Source organism: Pteropus medius, unplaced genomic scaffold (assembly GCF_902729225.1).
Source record: "Pteropus medius unplaced genomic scaffold, Ma_sr-lr_union100, whole genome shotgun sequence".
In the NCBI taxonomy this organism is placed as follows: Eukaryota; Metazoa; Chordata; class Mammalia; order Chiroptera; family Pteropodidae; genus Pteropus; species Pteropus medius.
In genome coordinates this window covers 327318-346794 of record NW_024350326.1, presented here as the reverse complement: position 1 = coordinate 346794, position 19477 = coordinate 327318, and the positions used below count along the sequence as shown (strand labels likewise).

The 19477-nt window shown below is 57.0% G+C and overlaps 2 protein-coding genes across 18 annotated transcripts in view; one reads left to right on the top strand and one right to left on the bottom strand.

Annotated features, from left to right (window-relative positions):
- Positions 1 to 54: 54 nt before the first annotated feature.
- On the top strand, positions 55 to 12709 carry SPACA6 (sperm acrosome associated 6). Of its 15 annotated transcripts, none has more exons than XM_039839561.1 (9): positions 56 to 2372; positions 7479 to 7547; positions 8168 to 8191; positions 8555 to 8632; positions 8731 to 8840; positions 9254 to 9410; positions 9591 to 9801; positions 11717 to 11812; positions 12096 to 12708. In XM_039839561.1, the coding sequence occupies exons 1-9, from the start codon at positions 2336 to 2338 to the stop codon at positions 12151 to 12153; spliced, it is 840 nt and encodes a 279-aa protein (XP_039695495.1). In that variant the 5' UTR covers positions 56 to 2335; the 3' UTR covers positions 12154 to 12708. The 15 variants fall into 15 exon arrangements, 12 of the variants coding, with proteins under 12 accessions (XP_039695487.1, XP_039695495.1, XP_039695493.1 ...); XM_039839559.1 differs by having other exon boundaries at positions 8049 to 8191; positions 8793 to 8840; XM_039839563.1 differs by lacking the exons at positions 11717 to 11812; positions 12096 to 12708 and adding an exon at positions 10165 to 10263 and having other exon boundaries at positions 57 to 2026; positions 2295 to 2372.
- A 607-nt stretch (positions 12710 to 13316) lies between these two features.
- The window catches only part of HAS1 (hyaluronan synthase 1), a 10105-nt gene continuing 3944 nt past the window's right edge, over positions 13317 to 19477 (bottom strand). For 2 of the 3 annotated variants that reach the window (XM_039839538.1, XM_039839539.1), the window contains exons 3-5: positions 16760 to 16985; positions 16051 to 16183; positions 13317 to 14352 (exon numbers count right to left, since the gene is read on the bottom strand). In XM_039839538.1, coding sequence (XP_039695472.1) covers positions 13677 to 14352; positions 16051 to 16183; positions 16760 to 16985 — 1035 coding nt within the window. In that variant the 3' untranslated portion in view covers positions 13317 to 13676. Of the gene's footprint in view, positions 14353 to 16050; positions 16184 to 16759; positions 16986 to 18610; positions 19420 to 19477 lie in introns of those variants that run through there. The other variant, XM_039839540.1, reaches the window with a different exon arrangement.

Below are 19477 nucleotides of genomic sequence, written 5' to 3'. Positions count from 1 at the left end.
AGGAGGGAGGGAAGGAGAAAGAGGCAGAGGAAAGGAGAGAGGCAGAGGGAACGAAGGGGGAGGGCGGGAGGGGGACCCAAAAGACGGGGAGAGGACAGCGAGACGGAGAAACTGAGGGAGGGAATGAGACGGACAAAGACGGAGGGAGGAGGAGAAAGGGAGGAAGAAAGGAGGTAAAAAGAATGAGAAGAGGGAGCGAGGGAAAACGGGAGTCTGAGCGACACACGGAGAAGGCGGCCGAGCGGAGGGAGAAACAGATGCGGGAGGAGATGGGAGCGGAGGGCGCGGACGCGGAGGGAGACTGAGGGCGTGCGAGGCAGCGGGCCGCGCCGGGCCGGCCTGGACGGACACTGAGCGAGACAGAGGCCTGGCCCGAGGGACAGCCCCAGCCGCAGCACTCTTAGGGGTGGGAGGGTGGGTGCTGGGGCCCCCCCATGACTGGCTGGCTGCCTTGGCCACGTCCCCACCCCTCTCCGGGACTCGGCCTTCCCACCTGCACAAAGGGGATGCTGATGGCACCTGGATCGCTGGCCTGTGAGACGGCAGGGGCCTGGGGCAGTGCTGGAGCTCAGGCGTCAGAGCTGTCATCGTTATAAATGACGAGAGGCCGAAGGAAGGACGAGAGGGGGAAAGAGGCCCAAAGAGGCTGTGAAGGTTTCCTGTCCCCTAGCCCGCCTCAGCCTGACCCTGGATTCCTGAGTCTGACAGGTGGCAGGGAGCCGTCTTGTCTTGCCCAAAAGGCCAAACTCCAAAACAGGTGAGGTTCGCTCTGACCCGGCGTACGGCAAGCCAGGCTGTGCCTTCCCCTGGGAGACAGGCCTGCCTGGACTCCCCGGGGCTGAGGGAGCAGGGAGCAGGGGGCCGGGGGCCCGGACTCCCGGGTCCCCTCGTGAGGATGGGGCCAAGGGACTGACTCCTGGGCTCCTTGGGGAGGAGGGCCGGGGGCCCGGATTCCTGGGTCCTGGCACCCACCCGTAGAACCGACCTTGCGGGGCCTTCGCCGCACACAAGCTCGTGTCTGTGGGTCCGTGTCGGGGGCTCACCATCGCAGCGGGGGCCTCCCCGGCCCTCCCGGCCCCTGAGTGTCTGTCCATCCGTCTGTCTGTCCGCCTGCCGCGCCCCCCGGGCTGAGGTAGGAGGTTGTATAGTTGAGGAGGACACCCACGGAGATCACTATACGGCCTCCTAGCTTTCCCCAGGCTGCGCCCTGCGCGGGACGCCCACCGGGCGGGGACCCCAGCCCCCGCCCGCGCCCCCGACCCCGGGGAAGAGGAGCTGGGCCGTGTCCCCTGCCCTTGCTGGCGTTCCCTCCGCCCCTTCCCTCAGACGGTTTCTCTCCAGTCAGGAAACCTCTTGCTTTCTTTCTTGTCTCTCCATCTGCGCTGTCTGGAGTTTTCCGTGTGTCCCCTTCACGGTGGCCTCTCAGACCCCTTCTCCACCTCTCTCTGTGGCGCCTTCTGGTGTCTCTGGGCGTCTCCATCTCTGACCCACCCCGTCACCCCGCCCCAGGGCCTGTCGGGACCCCACGCACCACACTGCCGGCCTCTGGGTCCCTGAGACCCTTTAACCTGTGAGGACGTCCAGGGTCACAGGTGAGGTTCTTGGGAGCCTGGCGTCCGGCCCGACCACCAGCCTGGAGATTGCTGGCCCGACCCCCCCGACGCCTCACATCCTTCCCGTCTAGAACTCCCAAGCCTGGCGTTTGACTGGCAACTGAAATCTGACCTCTGACCTCATAGCAAAAGCCCCTCCCCCATCCCACGGTGACCTCACAAAGGTCGCCAGCTTCTCGCCAGCCCGAGATCCTCTGCGATGGCCTTGCCGGCTGCAGTGAGCGCTGTGCTGTGCGCCCTCGTGGTGCTCACCGTGTCCGGGACCCCGGCCTGGGCCTGTCTCCTGTGCTTCACATCCTACACCGAGCGCCTCCGCATCTGCCAGACCTTCGCTGGCATGGAGGGCCCGGAGCTGGAGAAGTGCGAGGCCGCCTTCACGGCCGCCTTCAGGGGTCTCCTGGACGCAGAAATCAGTGAGGAGATCGCACCACCGTCCTCCGGGGTGCTGGGCGGGGTACGCAGAGGGAGGGACCAGAGAGGCCTGGAGACACCCAGGCTGAGGGAGACGCAGATGGGGGAGCACAGACCCAGAGGAGATGGTGGGGGCAGGGGCGGGGGATGGAGACGGGGGACACGGTGACTCGGAGCTACAGACGGTGTCTTAGAGAGACAGAGAATGTCCACACAGGGGCCACGGCATTGGGGCGAGCTGCTTCCCCCAAGCCCCCGCCCCGCCCCCAGACTATGACGAGAGAAGCCACCTGCACGATTCCTTCACCCAGATGACCCAGTCCCTCCAGGAACTGGCCACCGCCCAAGGTGAGTGGGGTGGTGACGGCGGTAGTGGGAGACGTGGGCTCGGAGCCCGCGAGAGATGGTGCGTGTACACGGAGGGCCTGGGGGTGCGACAGTGACCTGGGAGGCGGTGGTCGTGGGCAGCCAGCTCCTTGTCAGGGAGGTGCTGGCGGGAGGGACAGGGAGTCTGAAGCCCGGTCGGGGTCAGGTTGACGTGTGTCCTGACCTCGCCGTGCGGCTCGCCTTATTCCTGGCTGTGAGGTTCTGGACGTGTTGCTGCTTCCTCCTGGGCCTCAGCTTACCTACCTGGAAAGTGGGACGGTCTCCTGGCCTCCCAGATGGCCTCGGAGCTCAGGGAGAGAGACGGGCCCCTGACGAGACAGACTTCAGGGAGGAGATATTCCTCTGGCCCAAAACATACATTCTTTATGCCAGAGACTCGAAGTGTCGGGGACCAGAGTGAGGGTGCCCAGGCTCTGTCGTGCAGCATAAACCGGCCACTTTGGGGGTGCAGGGGCTCAGGGCCTGTTTCTACATCTGCCACCACTTCTGTTTCCTGCTCTTGCCCACCCAGCATTTTGACAAAGATCCCCAAAGGTGGGGAGTTCTCATCGATCCAGGGGGTCTCGGGTCCAGCGTGGAGAAGACTCCAGCTGTGCATCCCCCACCCACAGGGAGACCTGAAGACCTCAGAGCTGGCCGGCGGGGGTGGAGGGAGCACAAGACCCCAGGAGACGCCCTTTCTCCCCATGTAGAATGTCTCCTCCCAGGATGTTTTGAAAAGAGGGGAGCGAGACTCCTCGGGGGCTGTGCGTGGCCCCGCCTGGAGCAGAGTGAAAACGGAGGCTGGAGGCCCGAGTTGGCACAGGGGCCGTGAAGGTAGAGGCGAGGATCCAGGGCTGAGCCAAGGGCGAGAGGAATGCGCCTTGGCTCCAATGGGCCGGCCAGGAAGAGAGGAAGAGGAGGGTCAGGGGACGGTGCCAGGGTCTGGCTCTGCGCCTCGGTGGATGGTAGGGCACCCCTGAGATGGGGGTCCAGGGAGAAGAAGCGGTAGGGGCAGGTAGATGGTGAGCCGGGCACGGAGGCGTCGTGACTGAGCGGCTCTGGACAGATCCAGGACGCAGCTGGGCACTCGGGTCCAGGGTTCTCCCAAAAGGTAAGGGAGACTTAAGGCTCCGTCCCGAAGGAGCGGGGCCGTGAGCAGGGCAAGGACAGGGACCGCGCTGGGTGTAGAGAGATCCCTTGGGGCCGTGTGGAGGACGGTCTGGAGGCCGGGAGAAGCTGGTGCAATAAATACATTCCACAGATGTTTATTGAATGTGCCAGGAACGTCACCAGGGACACAGCTGTGACCAAACCTGCAGACTTCCTGCCCTCAGGTTGCTTATAAACACAGCTAATGAAATAGTATGTCAGTTCACGATCCGTGCTACGGAGGATAACGAGGGGAAGGAAGAACGGGCCCGCGGGGTGGTCATTTTAAACAGGTCGGTCAGGGGAGGTGCAAAAGACAAGGTCCAATTGAGCAAAGACCCAACGAGGTGACAGTGAGAGCCATGCAGATAATCTGGGGGGAAAGCATTCCGGGCAGCAGGAAGAGCCAGTGCCAAGGCCCTGGGGCCAGCAGAGTGGAGTCGTGGAGGGAGGAAGCAAGGGAGTGAATGGCCTGCATCCGTAGAACCATTCCTATCAGGTGCTGCCGCTGCTCCCAGAACACACACTGAGAATCCCTGCGTAGGCCCTGGACCAACTTTGGCCTATTGGAGGATTTTGAGGAGGCAGAGAAGGAAGATGTGACTAAGGCCACGCGGAACAAGGGCAGAAGCAGGTGGTGGCCGGACCGGTCACGGTGGTCCACGGTGAGGGCTGAGCTGAGGGGGATTGGGGGGCCATGAGGAGGACGGAGATGGAAGATCAAGGATCTGAGTATGCGCCAAAGCTGCCCTGTACACCTGTCGGCCAGATGGATCGTTATTGACGTTGATTATCCTCCAAAAGGATACGGATACCCTCATACAGGCCCCGTGAGGTGGCGTTTGATAGCTGCGTTTTCTAGATGGGATGCTGGACAGGGAGGACAGACCCTGGACATCTCTGGACCAGACGTCTGGGGAGTAAGGTCTCACAAGGTTGACTTCCGTGTCTCCCCTAGACGGAGGGCCCGAGAAAGGGACGTGCTGACTTAGAGTGGCTCTCGATGGTGGCAGGTGATACCGTCTGTGTACATAAAGCATGGAGTGAGGCGTGTAGGGAAGAGATCAGTGGTTACATGGGGGGCTCGAGCCAACCGTCTGGGTTCGCATCTAGCTATTTGATGTCGAGCCACTTTCTTAACCTCCATGCCTCCGTTTCCCCGTCTCGCACTTGGGAATGGTAATACTAGTTTCGTGGTTGATTCTTCCAGCACCATGCTAAGCGCTCACAGGCATTATCTCGTGCAGTCACTAAGTGGTACCTGGCACAGAGTTTGGGATGGAGGTGGGGATGCTTTTCTGTTTTATGGCATTAAGTCCCCCCGCACCCTGTGAGGTAGACACCGATACTGTCCCCGTTTTATGGACAGGAGAACTGAGGATCAGGAAGGTTAAGTCGCTTGACCAAAGTCACATAGGGCGAAGGACTCGTGGGGAATATCTCAGGTGAGCGACATGGAAGAGCCAGGACTGAAACCCACAGCGTCGGAAGCAGTCGACACGCCTAAGGACAGGCAGCGTTTTAGGGGAGACTTCCCAACAACGACCTTCGCCCCCTTGGGATTCACTTGATGTAACCCCCGCCCCTTGGCCTCACTGGACATTTCACTCCATCCTCCCTTTCCTCTCACACCCCCCACAGCTCACTTGGTATAGCCCATGTTCACCCGCCCCATGAATCACTTGGTCTGGCCCCTAGATATTTCTTGTATGACTCTTCCAACGTCCTGGCCTCTTATTTGAGCACCCCATTCTGACCACATCCTCCTGATCATCTGGCCATCTCCAGACCGCATGCCTGCTCTGTGGCCAAGAAGAGACCGATGAGTCCTTGACTCCTCATTTGGAACCCACTTCCCGGCTGCAGCGCCCTCTCTCCAGCTTCGACCTGGTAGTCGTTGGAGCCCCTCTGGCCAGTACCCTCCGTTCCCTCCCTTTTCGTATGATTCTGAATCGCAAGAGAACCCTCGATGGCGCGAGTGAGCCAGAAGTTTATTTCTCCCATAAAAACTAAGGCCTGAGATAGGCACTTAAGGCTAGTATGGCGGCTCCATTTTCTTGGAGACCCAAGCTCCTTCCAGCTTTCTGCTCTGCCATCCTCGTCCTACGGGCCTGCTCGAGCTCCAGCAGATCCCAGCAGGATGGAGGAGGGGGAAGGAATGGACAAGATGACACCGCTTCTCTTTCAGGCTACTTCCTGTGACCCTCCCTACATGATACCTCTACCTGTATCTCAATAGCCAACACTTGGTCCCATGACCACAACTAGGCCACGTGATCCGAGCTAGTTGCAAGGAAGGCTGGGAAATGTAGTGTTCTGTTAGTAAACAGCTATTTGGAAGTGACTGGCAATCTGTGTGTATTAGTTCACTGGGGCTGCTGTAACTGCCACAGACTGGGTGGCTGAAACAAGAGGCACCCTGAATTATATTTCCCTAATTCCGGAGGCTGGGAGTCCGAGATGAGGCGTCAGCGTGGGCAGGGCTGGTCTCTTCCGAGGCCGCTCTCCTTGGTTGGAGATGACCAGCTTCTCCCTGTGTGTTCACGTGCTCTCCTCTCTGTGTGCGCGTCCAGATTTCCTCCTCTAATGAGGACACGAGTCATACCGGCTTAAGGCCTACCTCAATGACCTCACGGTAACTTCATTAGCTCTTTAAGACTGTGTCCAACAGTCACATTCTGAGGTTCTAGGGGTTAGGACTTCAGCATAGGCATTTGGAAGGAACACGGTTCAGCCTAGAACAGCCTGCCACATTTCTGATTTCCAGAACGACCTTCATCACTCAATCCAGCCATCCGTTTTGGAAAAAGTCAGAAAACCTGACAGTTTAGAGGTTATTAAAGTGGTTAAGATTCCAACACCCGTAAGGACACAGGACAGGAAAGAGTGAAAGAGTAGAAATGAATCGAGGTGGGGACTATGAAGAGGTGACGGGTGTGTCCCCTGTCTGAAGGCTGCTCCTAAGCTCCATCCAGCTCATTGCGGCCTCATGAAATTCCATGTCCGTGTTTCGGCTCCTCTGAATTTTTTTAAAACGGATACCAAACATTTTATGGGACTCTTCCAAATTTTGTGATGGCAACTGGTTCATTTTTTTTTTTTTTAACACTTTCCAGACTATAAATATGACACATCCAAGGGATGAGTTTGGGCCACAGGCCACCAGTTGAGGTCTCCATTCCCAGCTGGATACTGGAATTCTACGCATACTTACTGAGCACTTGCTAGGTCTGGGTTCTGGGGACACAGCACTAAAGAAGGATGTGTTTACTTAAGAGACAGACTTATCACCCTACATATAAAAATATGTAATTGCAAACTGGTGAGAGCTATGAATGTAGCGAATGGGGGAACTATAAGAGACAAAAATTGGGGACTCAGACTTGTGGTCAAGGAAGATCTCCAAGTGGATGACGAGGTATAACATTAACCCTCGAACCCCTTTGTGACTCTCTGATGAGATTCATCACTGCCTGTGCAAGGTATGACATGGAGGATGAGCAGGAGTAGGGGGAGAGACAGGGAAGCCAGCCTGTGCAAAGGCCCTGAGGTGCTAGAGAATGCGCTTTTCCTATTAGGGGGAAGTAAAAGGTGGGCAATAAGAATGGAACAGAGAGGGGGAGGAGGCTAGGCTGGACCGTGTAAGGCCTAGGAGACCTTGCTGAGGAATCCGGTCTTCATCCTCCCCTTCACCCTCAACAAGATAAACGCAGACAATATAGGGAGATGGTCAGGCAGCAGAAGGAAGAGGACTTGGGGACTTGTCAGCCTTCCTGGTAGAGTAGGAGAAGATAAGAAGAAGGGACCGTCTGTGTCCGAGAGGGAGGGCTGGACAGGGGCTGGGAAGGGGCACAGCGACCATGGCAACAAGCCCAGTCGATCCCGCCCGGCCAAAGATGAAGGGTTTTTACGACAAGGCCTCCCTCCGCCCTCCAGGGTCCTTTGAGGTTGCCTTCCCCGACGCGGCGGAGAAAATGCGGAAAGTCATTATGCAGCTTAAAGAAGGTAAAATAGACCCCATCTCCTTCCCCCAGGCACAGACACGATTAGAAAACCCCACTCCCGAGACCGCCGGCCGCTCCCTTCAGTCCATCCAGTGGCGGATCTGTGAGCCGCTTGGGGAGAGGGGCACACGCGGGACACGGGCCCTTCTGCGTGGACCGCTTGGGTTCCGGCCCCGCCCCTTCGGAGGAAGGTTTCTTCCCCAGCTAGGACCCGTTCTTGGGGCGTTCCTGTCTCAGATTAGCCCGGGCCTCTTCCTGGATCTCGGGGTCTGGCCCTGCGCACTCCGCGAAAGCAGGCTCCTTCTAGTCTGGCCTCGCCTCTTCTCTAACTGGTCCCTGAGGAGCGCCCAGCATCTAGCCCCGCCCCGCCTCCTTGGTGCATGCCACAGGCCTGCCTCCCTTAGATGGCCAGCAGCAAGCCCGTGCCTGACCGCTTGGTGGAATGCTGCAGGCTTGGCCGGGTCCCCAGGTGGAACACAGCAGGCCTGGCTCCTCTCCCTAGGCAGGCCTGGCTCCGCCTCCGAGGAATGCATCCGGCCCAGTAACGCATCCTCTAGGGGAGCTTCAGGGTGGGCACCTCCCGCGACTTCCCGGGCAGTAACGCTTCCTTTCTCTCTGCAGTCCAGGCCTGCATCCCTCCCTGCGGTAAGCACTCCCTTCGGAGCTCAGAATTGCAGGGGAGAGGGAGGCGGTCGGGGCCGAAACCTGGGGCTTCGCGTGGAAGGGCAGGGGTGGGTCTCAGATCCGAAGGAGGCCAATTAGAGCCCTGGAGAAAAATAAGTCAACCAGGTATTGCTCACACACCTCATAAAGGGCGGGTCCGAAAGTCTATGCAAACCAATAGGAGTCCTAGAGGCCGGAGAGGTGCGTGTCAGCCAATGAGCGCAGGGAAGGCGGGGCCCAGGCTCTGGCCGGTGAACTTAGGTAGGCTTACTAGACCTCAAATTGCCCAAGGAACCCGGGGTTGGGAAGGCAAGTGGAACCGAGACCCGGCGTTCCCGCCCACAGGCCTCCAGGAGGTCTCTCGGCGTTTCCGCTGCCGAGGGTGCTACTCCACAGTTTGCGACCTCCCGCTGGACTGCCCAGGTGAGGGGCGGAGCCTGGAAGGGCAAAGAACCCGAGGAACTGGAGAAACGGGAGCTGTGCGGGGCGGGGCCGAGACGGTGACGCGGCCCCGGCTCCAGTTCAGGACGTGACGGTGACTCGGGGTGATCAGGCCATGTTCTCTTGCACGGTGAACTTCCAGCTGCCTAAGGAGGAGATCACCTATTCCTGGAGGTTCGCGGGAGGAGGTGTGAGTCAGGGCGTGGCCAGCACGTTGGGTTTAGGAGGCGGGTTATGCTTCACGGAGAATGGGGCGTCGGGACGCAGCGGTGGGATTTGGGGAAACGGTCTAGATTCAGCCTTCGTGCACGGGAAGGGTCCCCGCATTTGGAGGAGGGGGGTCAAGGTTCAGTGCAGGACAGGGGCATAAGGGTTTCGGGAGGGAGAGCAACTATTAGGCCCGAGGGGCGGAGCCAATGCTTAGGAGGCGGGGCTGTGCGTGAAGGATCGGCGAATAAGGAGCGAGGGGTGGGGCCCAAGAAGGCGCGGTCGAGCTCGGGGCGGGGCTTGTACGTTGCCGGTGGCGTGTCCGGGAGAAGAGAGTCTGCCCCGGGCTCGGTGCGGCCCCGCTCCTCCCGCCCCCTCAGCCCGAGCGTCCCGCAGCTCCGGACTCAGGACCTGACCTACTTCCGAGAGATGCCGCGGGCCCAGGGGTACCTGGCGCGGATCCGGCCCGTGCAGCCCACTCACCGCGGAACCTTCTCCTGCGTGATCACCCACGACCAGCGCGCCCTGGCGCGGCTCTACTTCTTTCTTAACGGTGCGGGCGGGGCCGCGCGAGGGGCGGGGCCGCGCGAGGGGCGGGGCCGCGCGAGGGGCGGGGCCGCGCGAGGGGCGGGGCCGCGCGAGGGGCGGGGCCGCGCGAGGGGCGGGGCCGCGCGAGGGGCGGGGCCGCGCGAGGGGCGGGGCTCGCGTCCGGCTGACGTGCGCGCCCCCGCAGTGACCGGTCCGCCCCCGCGCGGGGAGACCAAGCTGCAGGCCTCCTTTCGGGAAGTGCTGCGCTGGGCCCCGCGGGAGGCGGAGGTGATCGAGTCCTGGAGGCCGAGCCTGGGCGAGCTGCTGGCCAGGCCTGAGGCTCTGACGCCGAGTAACCAGTGCCTGCTCGCAGCCATCGCGGCCTTAGCCTCAGCCGGTGTGACTCTGTTGGCATGGTGAGTACTCCGGACCCCGGCGACCCAGCATCTGGCTCTCCTACCTCACACCCGGGTGCCCGGCCACCTTCCTTAGACTCAGGGGATCAGGCCCCAGCATCCTCCTCCCTCAGACCTGGGAGTCCTGGCCCCAAGCCCCTCCCCCCTCAGACTCGGGAGTCTGGGCCCCCAGCCCCGCCGCCCTCGGACCCAGGGGTCCAGGCTCTATCCACCTTTAGGAGTCAGATTTTTAGGACTCAGATATCTACTCCCCAATCTCTCTCTCGTTCACTCCCCCGCCGTCCATCTCTGTCTCTGTCTGTCTCTCTCGCACACGCACACACGCACACGCACACACGCACAGCTGCCTCTTTGTTTCCCCAGGGTGTTCTTTCGATGGTACTTAAGTGGCGGCTAACGAAGGTATCTTTCTCTTCCTTATTCAATTTCCATCCCTAAAATAAAGAATATATTTCAGCTCTACAAATTCTTTCATCTTTGAACGTGGTTTCTACTAACTGGTGTCAGGGGGACAGCACACCCCAAATATGCCAGGGCGATTATGCCCTCGTGACAACTGTAACATGCTAGTCATAACAGTACAACACCCTGTGCAGAGCTACAAGCCCAGACCCCTCCACAGAGTTCTGGCAGCCTCCTTGACATTTCCAACTGCAGAAGACACCCTCGGATAGAGTCCTTGACGTCCCCCGAGAAAGCTGGCGCGTCCCCAGGGCTTTCCTGCTGTCGTATAGGACACCACCATCCACCCAGATGCTCAACCAGAAACCTAAAGGTCGTGTTTACTCCTCCGCATCCAATCTATTCCCAAGTGTCAGCCTTTTCAACTCCTAAATGTCTCGTTAGGTCACCCTGTCTCTGTGGTTCCAGTCACCGCCATCTCTCTCCTGGACCACTGCTGCAACAACCCCACTGGCCTCCCTTACCCCGCTGCAGTCCATCCACGTGGCAGCCAGAGTCACATTTTAAAGTATGTCAGATCTGGGCACTCCTCTGCTCAAAACTGGTCTTTGGCTCCCCATTGCCACTGGGACAAAATCCAATTCTTTGTCGAGGTCCCAAGGCCCCCCAGGTTGGCCTTTGCTGGCCTGACCAGCCTCGTCTCCTCCCGCCCAGTCCTGTCCCTTGATCTTTCTGCCCTGCAGTTCGTCTGGCATTTATTTACTCATTCCTTATATTCCATTCATCGCGATTCTTCTCACCCTCTCCAGGGCCTGGGAACTCGCCTAAAATAATGTTTTCTCCCTTTTTTGTCCAGTTACCTCAGTTATGAGTTCCCCTGAGCCGCCTTTACACATATCGATCCATTTAATCCCCACAACTCCATGCAGCCCTCACAGTATTTCTTTGCTTGACTCTCCTCCCCTCCTTTCCCCGCCCCGACCTCTTTTCTGTCTAGTCCCACCGGCCTGTTTTTGTCCTGGAACGTGCAGAGCTCAGTCCCCTCTCTGACCTTTTCCCATGCTGTTCTTCATATACTTGAAACGACTATACTCACAAAGCCACCTCCCTCGCACTGCACAGATCCCAGATGTCACCTCCTCTACTTCCCCCCGCGACTGACATTGCCCTATTTTAGCTCATGGATAACACGGGGACCTAACATAAACTTCTCTATTTATTTGCTTTTTGTGTCGCTGCCTCCTGAAAGATAAGCTCCTTCTGGACAGGTACTCGTTCTCATTCACCGACGTATGCATTCATTCATTCAGCGAATATTCATTCAGCGGAAATTCATTGAGTGCTTACTATGTGCCAGGCATCTTCAAGCCACTGTAGAGACAGCAGTGAAGAAATCAGAATAGATAAAGGTCTGCACTCTTAGAGAGTTTCGGTTCTAGTGGACGGTCAGACGATAAACAAGAAAATTAAGCAAAATAAAATGTGCATCCAGTTATATGATAATATGTGACAGGAAACAAAGCAGGGAAACTGAGACACAGAGTGTTGGCGGGAGAGAAGGAGCAATGGGAGCTTCGGAGAAGACCTCACATTTGAATGAAGAGAGGGGGTGAGGACGGGAGCCTTGCGGATTATTCGCGTCGAGTGGTCCAGCAAAAGAAAGAGCAGGACCAGAGCCCTGACTCAGGAGTGTGTCTGGTTTGGGGGGGCTGCCAGGAGCCAGGGCAGTGGGAGCAGAGCTTTAAGAAATGAGTGTGCAGTGAGGTCAGAGAGAAGCCGGGGACCGCGTCACGTAGGACTTTGGCTGCTGTAAGGTCTGCATTTTCCTCTCTATGAGATCATGGCATTTTGGGGGGCCACAGTCATGATTTGGTTTGATTTGATTTATGCAGCTACTGTATGGATAACAGACTCTCGGGGGCAAAGGTGGGAGCAGTGATCCGGGAATGAGATCGCAGCTGTAATCCGGGAAAGAGGTGTGGCTTGGGGACAAAGTGGTGACAGAGTGAGGAGCCGTGGTTCCAGGTCTATCCTGAAGGAAAAACCAGTGGGATTTGCTGATGGACCAGAATGTCGGGTATGAGAGGAAGAAAAGAGAGGGGTCCAGGATCAGTGGTTAGGACAGCAGCGATGTCCAGTGGAACCCTCTGCCACCATGGAAATGTTCTAGCTCTGCACCGGCCAGCGTGGCAGCCAGCGGCCGCCTTTGGCCATGAAGCATGCGAAATGTGGCCAGTGCGACTGAGGGACTGAATCGTATAACCTTTTATGTAGCTTTGATAACTTAAATCTAAATCATCCCTCCTTTGTGACAACAGAAGTCACAGAGGTGCGTGTCACTGTCTTTAATATGGTAATAACCATGTATGGTGCCAGGTGGGTACTAGATTAATTAGGGGGGGATCACTCTGTAAATTATATTAATGTCTAACCACTATGCTGTACGCCTGAAACTAATGTAAAGCAATATTTATGTCAACTGTAATTGAAAATAAAGTTTAAAAATTAAAAATAATTGTAAAAAGTTTTTTTTAATAAAAAGATGTTTCTCCAATGTTAAGTGATCAGCAGCGTTAAGAGGAACCCAGAAAGAACACGGGGAGAGCGAGGCCGTTGGCATTTTGAAAGCCAAGTGGGAGGGGCTGGTCGTAGAGCACCCTCAGTAATGAGGGACGGTGGCCTGAGTGCGCACAGGTGACGATGAGTGGGAATCGTGGAGGTGGAGACTCTTAGAATTTCCTGCGTGTCACTTTTGTGAGATATAAAGCAAGGTAAGGCTGCGGCTGGGGGTTTTAGGGGAGAAGGTGTGAGGTACCATTCCTAGTAGATGAGGAGGAGGACCGGGAACACATCCACAGTGCCTAACAGTGTCCACGTGGAGGGGGTGCCCCATAAGTATCTGAGGGGCTGACAAAGTCCACAGTAGAAATTACACCCTCCCAACAGCCCTGACCCACGTGATTAGTATTCCTCTTTTACCTGGCGGGGACCAAGGCTCAGAGGAAGGGAGGGTATCTTGTCTAATTTCAAACAGCTGGCACTTAAGACTGAATCAGGAGTCCCCAGTTCTCAACCCGCAGCCCCTTCCACCCCAATAAAAAAAGAGGAGAGAGTCTCAGAAGAAAATAAATAAAATTCTCTATTATATCCTAATCACACAGTACAAATGGAAATTAAATAAGGGCGGGGGGAAAGCGGGAGACCCAGAACAGCATCTGGGGACCCTTCTCCCTCTGCCCCTAAAAATCCACACCCTGATCAATAAATACCCGTTCCCCAGAGATCCAGAAGTCCCAGCCCCCAAACAGTCCAGGCTGAAGAATCTTTGGTCGACCCCTTCCCCCTCTTCACTCCACAGAGGCGGGAAACTGTGGTCCATATCGTCGCCCAGCAAGTCTGTGTCTCCTGGGGTCTGGTAGGGCTCCTGTCGCCTTCCTGGAAGACCTCTGGGCTGGCCGCCCGTGTGCCCGGACTCACACCTGGACGCGGTAGCCCCCTGCCCGCCGCCGGCAGAGCCTCCGCACGCCCACCCAGTAGAGCGTCAGCATGAGCGCCCAGTAGCCCACGTAGGCGCCCGCCCCGGCGGCCAGGTGATGGGCCTCGGCAGCGCGCGAGGGGCCGCTCCAGTCGGCCTGGGCCTCCTGCGCCACGCTGCGCACCAGGCCGCCGAGCAGCAGCAAAGCCCAGAGGGCCAGGGGCAGCAGCGGGATGTAGTTGGCGGCCAGCTTCCGGCGGCCCGAGGTGCCCCAGCCACTCTGATTCATGGTGACCAGGGCCAGGAACTTGGCGGGCAGCAGGCCCCCCATGTAGAGGGGCGCGTACAGCGACAGCAGCAGCATGCGCGCGCTGCCCCGCAGCCAGGCCGCGAAGGCCGCCTTGGCCAGCGCCACGCCCTGCACGCACAGCAGCACCCACAGCAGCGCCCAGGGGCGGCCGGCGTAGAAGAGCCGCAGGACCGTGGCCGCCACGAAGAAGGGGAAGAGGCCCGACACCACCGCCTCGTAGGTCATCCACGCGTGGTGCCGGTGCCACCACAGCGCGTTGTACAGCCACTCGCGGAAGTAGGACTTGGACCAGCGCGTCTGCTGGCTGAGCCAGCGCAGGAAGGACGCCGGGGTCTCCGAGTAACAGCGCGACCGGGAGGTGTACCTGGACAGGCGGGAGGAGACATCAGTACGTCTCTCTCTGGGGCCGGGACAGAAATGCAGACATCGCCACTGCCGATGGCCCCTGGGCAAGTTTTCTGAACCTCTCTGAGCCTCGGTGTTATCGTATTTAAAACGGAGTTAATGACGGGTCCTATCTAATGGGGTATCCTAGAAACCGAATGAGGACTAAATGTCCGGCGCTTAGCACCAGTGTGTATATAGTCCTTGCTCAATACATGTCAACCGCTACTGCTATTTTGACGGTGACTAATATTACTGTTGTCATTACTAAGATTATTATGGCCACTGACACCATTACTAATACCATCACTATGCTGTGACGAATACTCTGGCGCTTACTGTTATTGGCAGGCCGGGTGGTGAGGAATAGCCAGGCGTGGTTCCTACCTTGGGTAGCCCATGCGTTAGAGCTTCTCAAAGGAACCGTAAACCTCCCTTCCTGTGGGTATCACTAATCCCCACTAATCTCCGCAGACATCACTAATCGATCCCTACTGGTTTCCAGCTAGGATCCCTTTTGGGGACTGTTACCAGGTGGCCGCCAGCAGCCAGTTTGTTAGGAGGGGGGTCAAACGACTCTATCCCCTGTGTCGCTGGCATCTGCAATGGCCTCCCTGCTAACTCCTTTGCCTCCTCGGTCTGTACTCAAAACAGCTGCCAGAGGGATTCTGTTACAACCAGATGTCACCCCTCTGCTCAGACCCGGCCCACGGCACTCTCGTCTTCGTTCAGAGTTCTTATCCTGGCCTGCAAGTCTTTCATGAGTGAACCCCCGTTGACTCTCCTGACACACACTCTCCCTTGCTTTTGCTCCGGCAGCACTGTATTCAGCCTCCATTCCTGTCTTCCCTCCGGCACCCTATCTGGCACTTCATTCCCTACCCCTAAACTTCCTATGCCCCTTCCTGGCTTTATTTCTGTCCACCGCATGTACCATTATTGACCATACTATATGTTCTCCGTGTTCCTTATTTATTATCTATCTCCGCAGTCCACAGAAACATGAATTTGTGCCTCTTTCGTTAACTGTGGCATCCCCAGGCCTTAAAACATTGTGGACACTTAATGATTATCTGTCGAGTGAGTGAATGAATGCTTGGGTTTAGTCTACCCCAGGTTCTCTCTGGCCCTTTCGCTGGGTCTAACTTTGTAGGAATCACTTGCCACTGAACTTCACCTGTGCTAGCCCATGCCCCCTTGAGTCTCACTGAATCACGTCTCTTCTTCCTGAAGCACTAACTAGGGTTCAGGTGCTGTCCTCTGTCCTTGATTCTTCTTGCTTGCTCTCTCGCTGGTTAGATCTCACTCTGTTTATCTCTCTCCCTTCTCACGTCACTCGGAGTAGTCTCTGCTACTGTAGTCATGTGTGATTTCCGGGGCAGAGCCATCTCGCCCGTCTCATTCTGCATCTTCTAGGTGGAATTCCCCACCCTCACCTTGCCTCACTTCGAAGTGTCAGCTGAGTCACAAGGTTCGATGCAAATGCTACCTCTACACCTTATGGTACCTACGCCTTATGGTACCTTACCAAGCAAGAAGAATCAAGAGATTCTCACTTGGAAGAGCCCATTGTTCTGCAAGGTACTTTGGGTTTGGAGAAGTCCCAACACACACACACACTCATCGGGATACTCTTTGGCCTCCACACACACTCGATCCATGGGTCCCCTCAGCTTACTTGGTGGCATAGCCCATGCTCAGCATGCGGTTGGTGAGGTGCCGGTCATCCCCAAAAGTGCAGTGGGTGCCCAGGAACTTCTGGTTGTACCAGGCCTCGAGGAACTGCTGCAGGAGGTTGTTCCTGTATAGGCCTAGGTGGGGAAGGGGAGTACAGGAGCGTGAGCCTCTGCTGTCGCCAACAACATCCCCTCATCTGTCTCCAGCCTCAGATCGTCTCAGTTCCAACCGCAGCCTTCACCATCTCCATCTCATTCTCAGCCCTATGGCTAAGGACAAATCCAGCCCCGGTCCTGTTCTCGAATCCTTCCTCAATCCCACACCCATCCCACACCTGCCCCAGTCCTGTCCCTGAACCACGCCCGCTTTCATGGCAAACCCGCACCGACCCCATCCCCAATCCCATATCCATTCTCAGCCCCATCTCCTACTCGTGCTCATCCAGAACCCATCCGCGACCCCAAATGTGGCCGCATCCCTGACCTTGACTCCAAACCCACCTCAGCCCCTTCTCCAAATTCTGCCCCAGCCCCAGCCACACTGTTTCTCCAACCCATTCTCAACACTAACACCATCCCCGCCTCAAACTTCCTATCTTCCCCCATCCCCCGTGTCTACCCCAGCCCCATCTTTGTCTGCGATCTCAATCACATCCTCAAGCCATCCTGGCTCCCTCCTCCCTCTGCCACCCAAACCCTACCCCTGCTCACCTAGGGGGCCACTGATACAGGACACGCAGTGAAAGTAGCTCTGACAAGCCCGCTCCACATTAAAGGCCACCCAGTACCGCAGGCTGCTCAGGAAGCTGACCCACGAGTCCAGAGGGTTCAGGATCCGCACGTCACCCCCAACAGCTCCTACCCGGGGGTCTTCATCCAGCACCCGCACCAGCTCCAGCAGTGCCATGGGGTCCAGCCTCGTGTCTGAATCACAGACCTGTGGGATAAGAAGCGGCCAGGACCAGGTCAGATTCCTGAACGCGGCTTGGTGCTTGAGGGGAAGGCACCTCGGGGTGTAGAGCAGCAGAGATGCCGCAGCCCATGTGAACATAACCTTGACTTTTTTTAGTCATTTTCTATGTCTGATCACATTTCAAGATGACCTCCACCCTCCCAAGACATGTGCTGTTGTATCATGCCGCCCCGTGGTGCGTGGGCAAGGTCTGTAACCCTCTTGTAACCAACAGAATATGGCAAAAGTGATAGGATATAAGCCCCGTGATTATATTATGTTCAACGGACATGGTGAAGAGGTTTTGCAATGTCGCTAAGGTCCCTCATCTCTTGACTGTCAATTAATCAAAGGGAGATTATTCCCAGGTGGGCCCGACCTAATCCGGTGAGCTCTTTGGAAGAGAGTTTAGAAGTCAGAGACTTTCTGTTGCTGGTCTTAAACAGGCAAGCTACCATGAGTTCTATGACTGCAAAAAAATCTGCCAACAAAGGCGTGAGCTTAGAAGAGGCTGCTGAGCCTTAGATAAGCACTAGCAGACACCGGGATTGCTGTCTGATGATACCCCGAACAGAGGATCCAGTTAAGCTTTATCCAGACTCCTGATCCACGGAAACTATGAGACAACGTATTTTGTTTCAAGCTGCCGAACGTGTGGTAATTCATCACGCCGCCATAGAAAACTAATGCAATGCATCAGTGAAAGAATCTGTACTCTGAATGGACGAATGACTGACTAAATGAACGAATGAAACTTTATATTGGATAGATAGATATATGATGAAGAAATGAACAAGAGAACCTCGACATTGAGTGAACAAAAAAAAAGAAGGAACAGAATGAACGAATCTCTACATTTCATGAATAAGCAAATGACTAAATGAACGAATGGTTTCCATACTGGATGGATAGATGGATGCATGAATGGATAGGCAAAGAATCTCTACATTCGGATGAAGAAAGAAAGGAATCTCTACGTTGAATGGATGAATAAATAATGAATGAATGATCTCTTATTGAATAGGTGGATAAATGAATGAATGAAGGACTACACTGAAAGAGGAAAGGGAAGAAGGGAGAGAGAGAGTCTATATTGAATGGATGAAGGAGTGAATATATTGGATGGATGGATGGATGGATAAGATGAATGAATGGATGAATAGTAAGATGAATGAATGGTGAATGAGTAAGATGGATAGATGAATCGTAGATGGATAGATGGATGGATGGATGGAATGGAAATAGTGGATAGGTAGATAGATGGTAGATGGATGGATGGTAGATGAATGGATGGGTCAGATGAATGAGGCAGACTGAACCGGAGCGGATGGGCCAGACGAGCGAACGAAGACGGATGGATGAATAGAGAATAGACTGATGAAATTATCCATCAGATGGCAAATATCTGCAATAGATCGAATAAGATAAATCAAATAGATAAATAACACTGGACGGATAGATAGAGGGGTTTATGAATGAAGTAGTGAAGGAAAGAGTCTCTACACTGAACGGGGGAATGGATAAAGGAAGGAAAGAGGAGGCTCGTTGCGATGGAGGGAGGTGGGGCTGCGGCGTGAGGGGCGCGGCGCGGCGGGGCGCCTGGCACTCACCTGCACGTAGTCCACCGAGTCGCCGAGCGCCTTGAAGGCGGTGTACATGACCTCGCGCTTGCCTCCCCAGCGCTGCGCCACGCACACGCACCTGCGCGTCCTCACCAGCGCCTCGACCGCCAGGCGCCCGGGGTCCTCGGCCTCCACCTCCCGGTAGGCGCCCGCGCCCGCCGCGCCCGCCGCCGCGGGTTCCCAGGGCTGGTGGTAGTTGCCGTCCCACACGTAGGTGGCGGGGTCGTCGTCGGCGAAGACCTCGCGGAACATGTCCACCATGTACAGGTCCTCGGCGCGGTTGCCGTCCACCACCATGAGCACGCGCAGCCGCGCGCGCGGGTACAGCAGGGCGCGCGCCGACGCCAGGCACTGGCGCAGGTACGCGGGGTCCTCCTGGTACGCGGAGATGGTCAGCGCCACGCTGCGCGCCGCGGCCGCGGCCGGGGGTCCGCGCGCCGCCGCCGCCGCCGTCCGCCGGTGCTCCAGGTACGCGAACACGCTCTGCGCCACCAGGTGCGCCGACAGGAAGGCGCCGTACAGGCCGAAGGCCAGGAGGCCGTAGCGATCGGAGGCCAGCGGCACGCCCGCCGCGTAGGCCCAGCTCATGAGGCCGAGGATGAGCAGCGCGAAGGCGATGGTCAGCGCCCGGCGGGCCAGGCCCCGGCAGTGGCGGGCTGCGCGGCCGGGCTTGGGCGCGTCCTGCTGGGGACGGAGACGCGAGATGGCAACATAAGTAAATGATCTAATACGAGTCCCGAAGTCCTCCTGCGGGAAGAGAAGGCCGCGGGGGTGTGCTTTGCCCCAGAATCAGTGACGTCCCGCTTCAGAACACCCCCCCCTCCCCCGAGCCCCGCAACGTTATTTTCGTTCGTT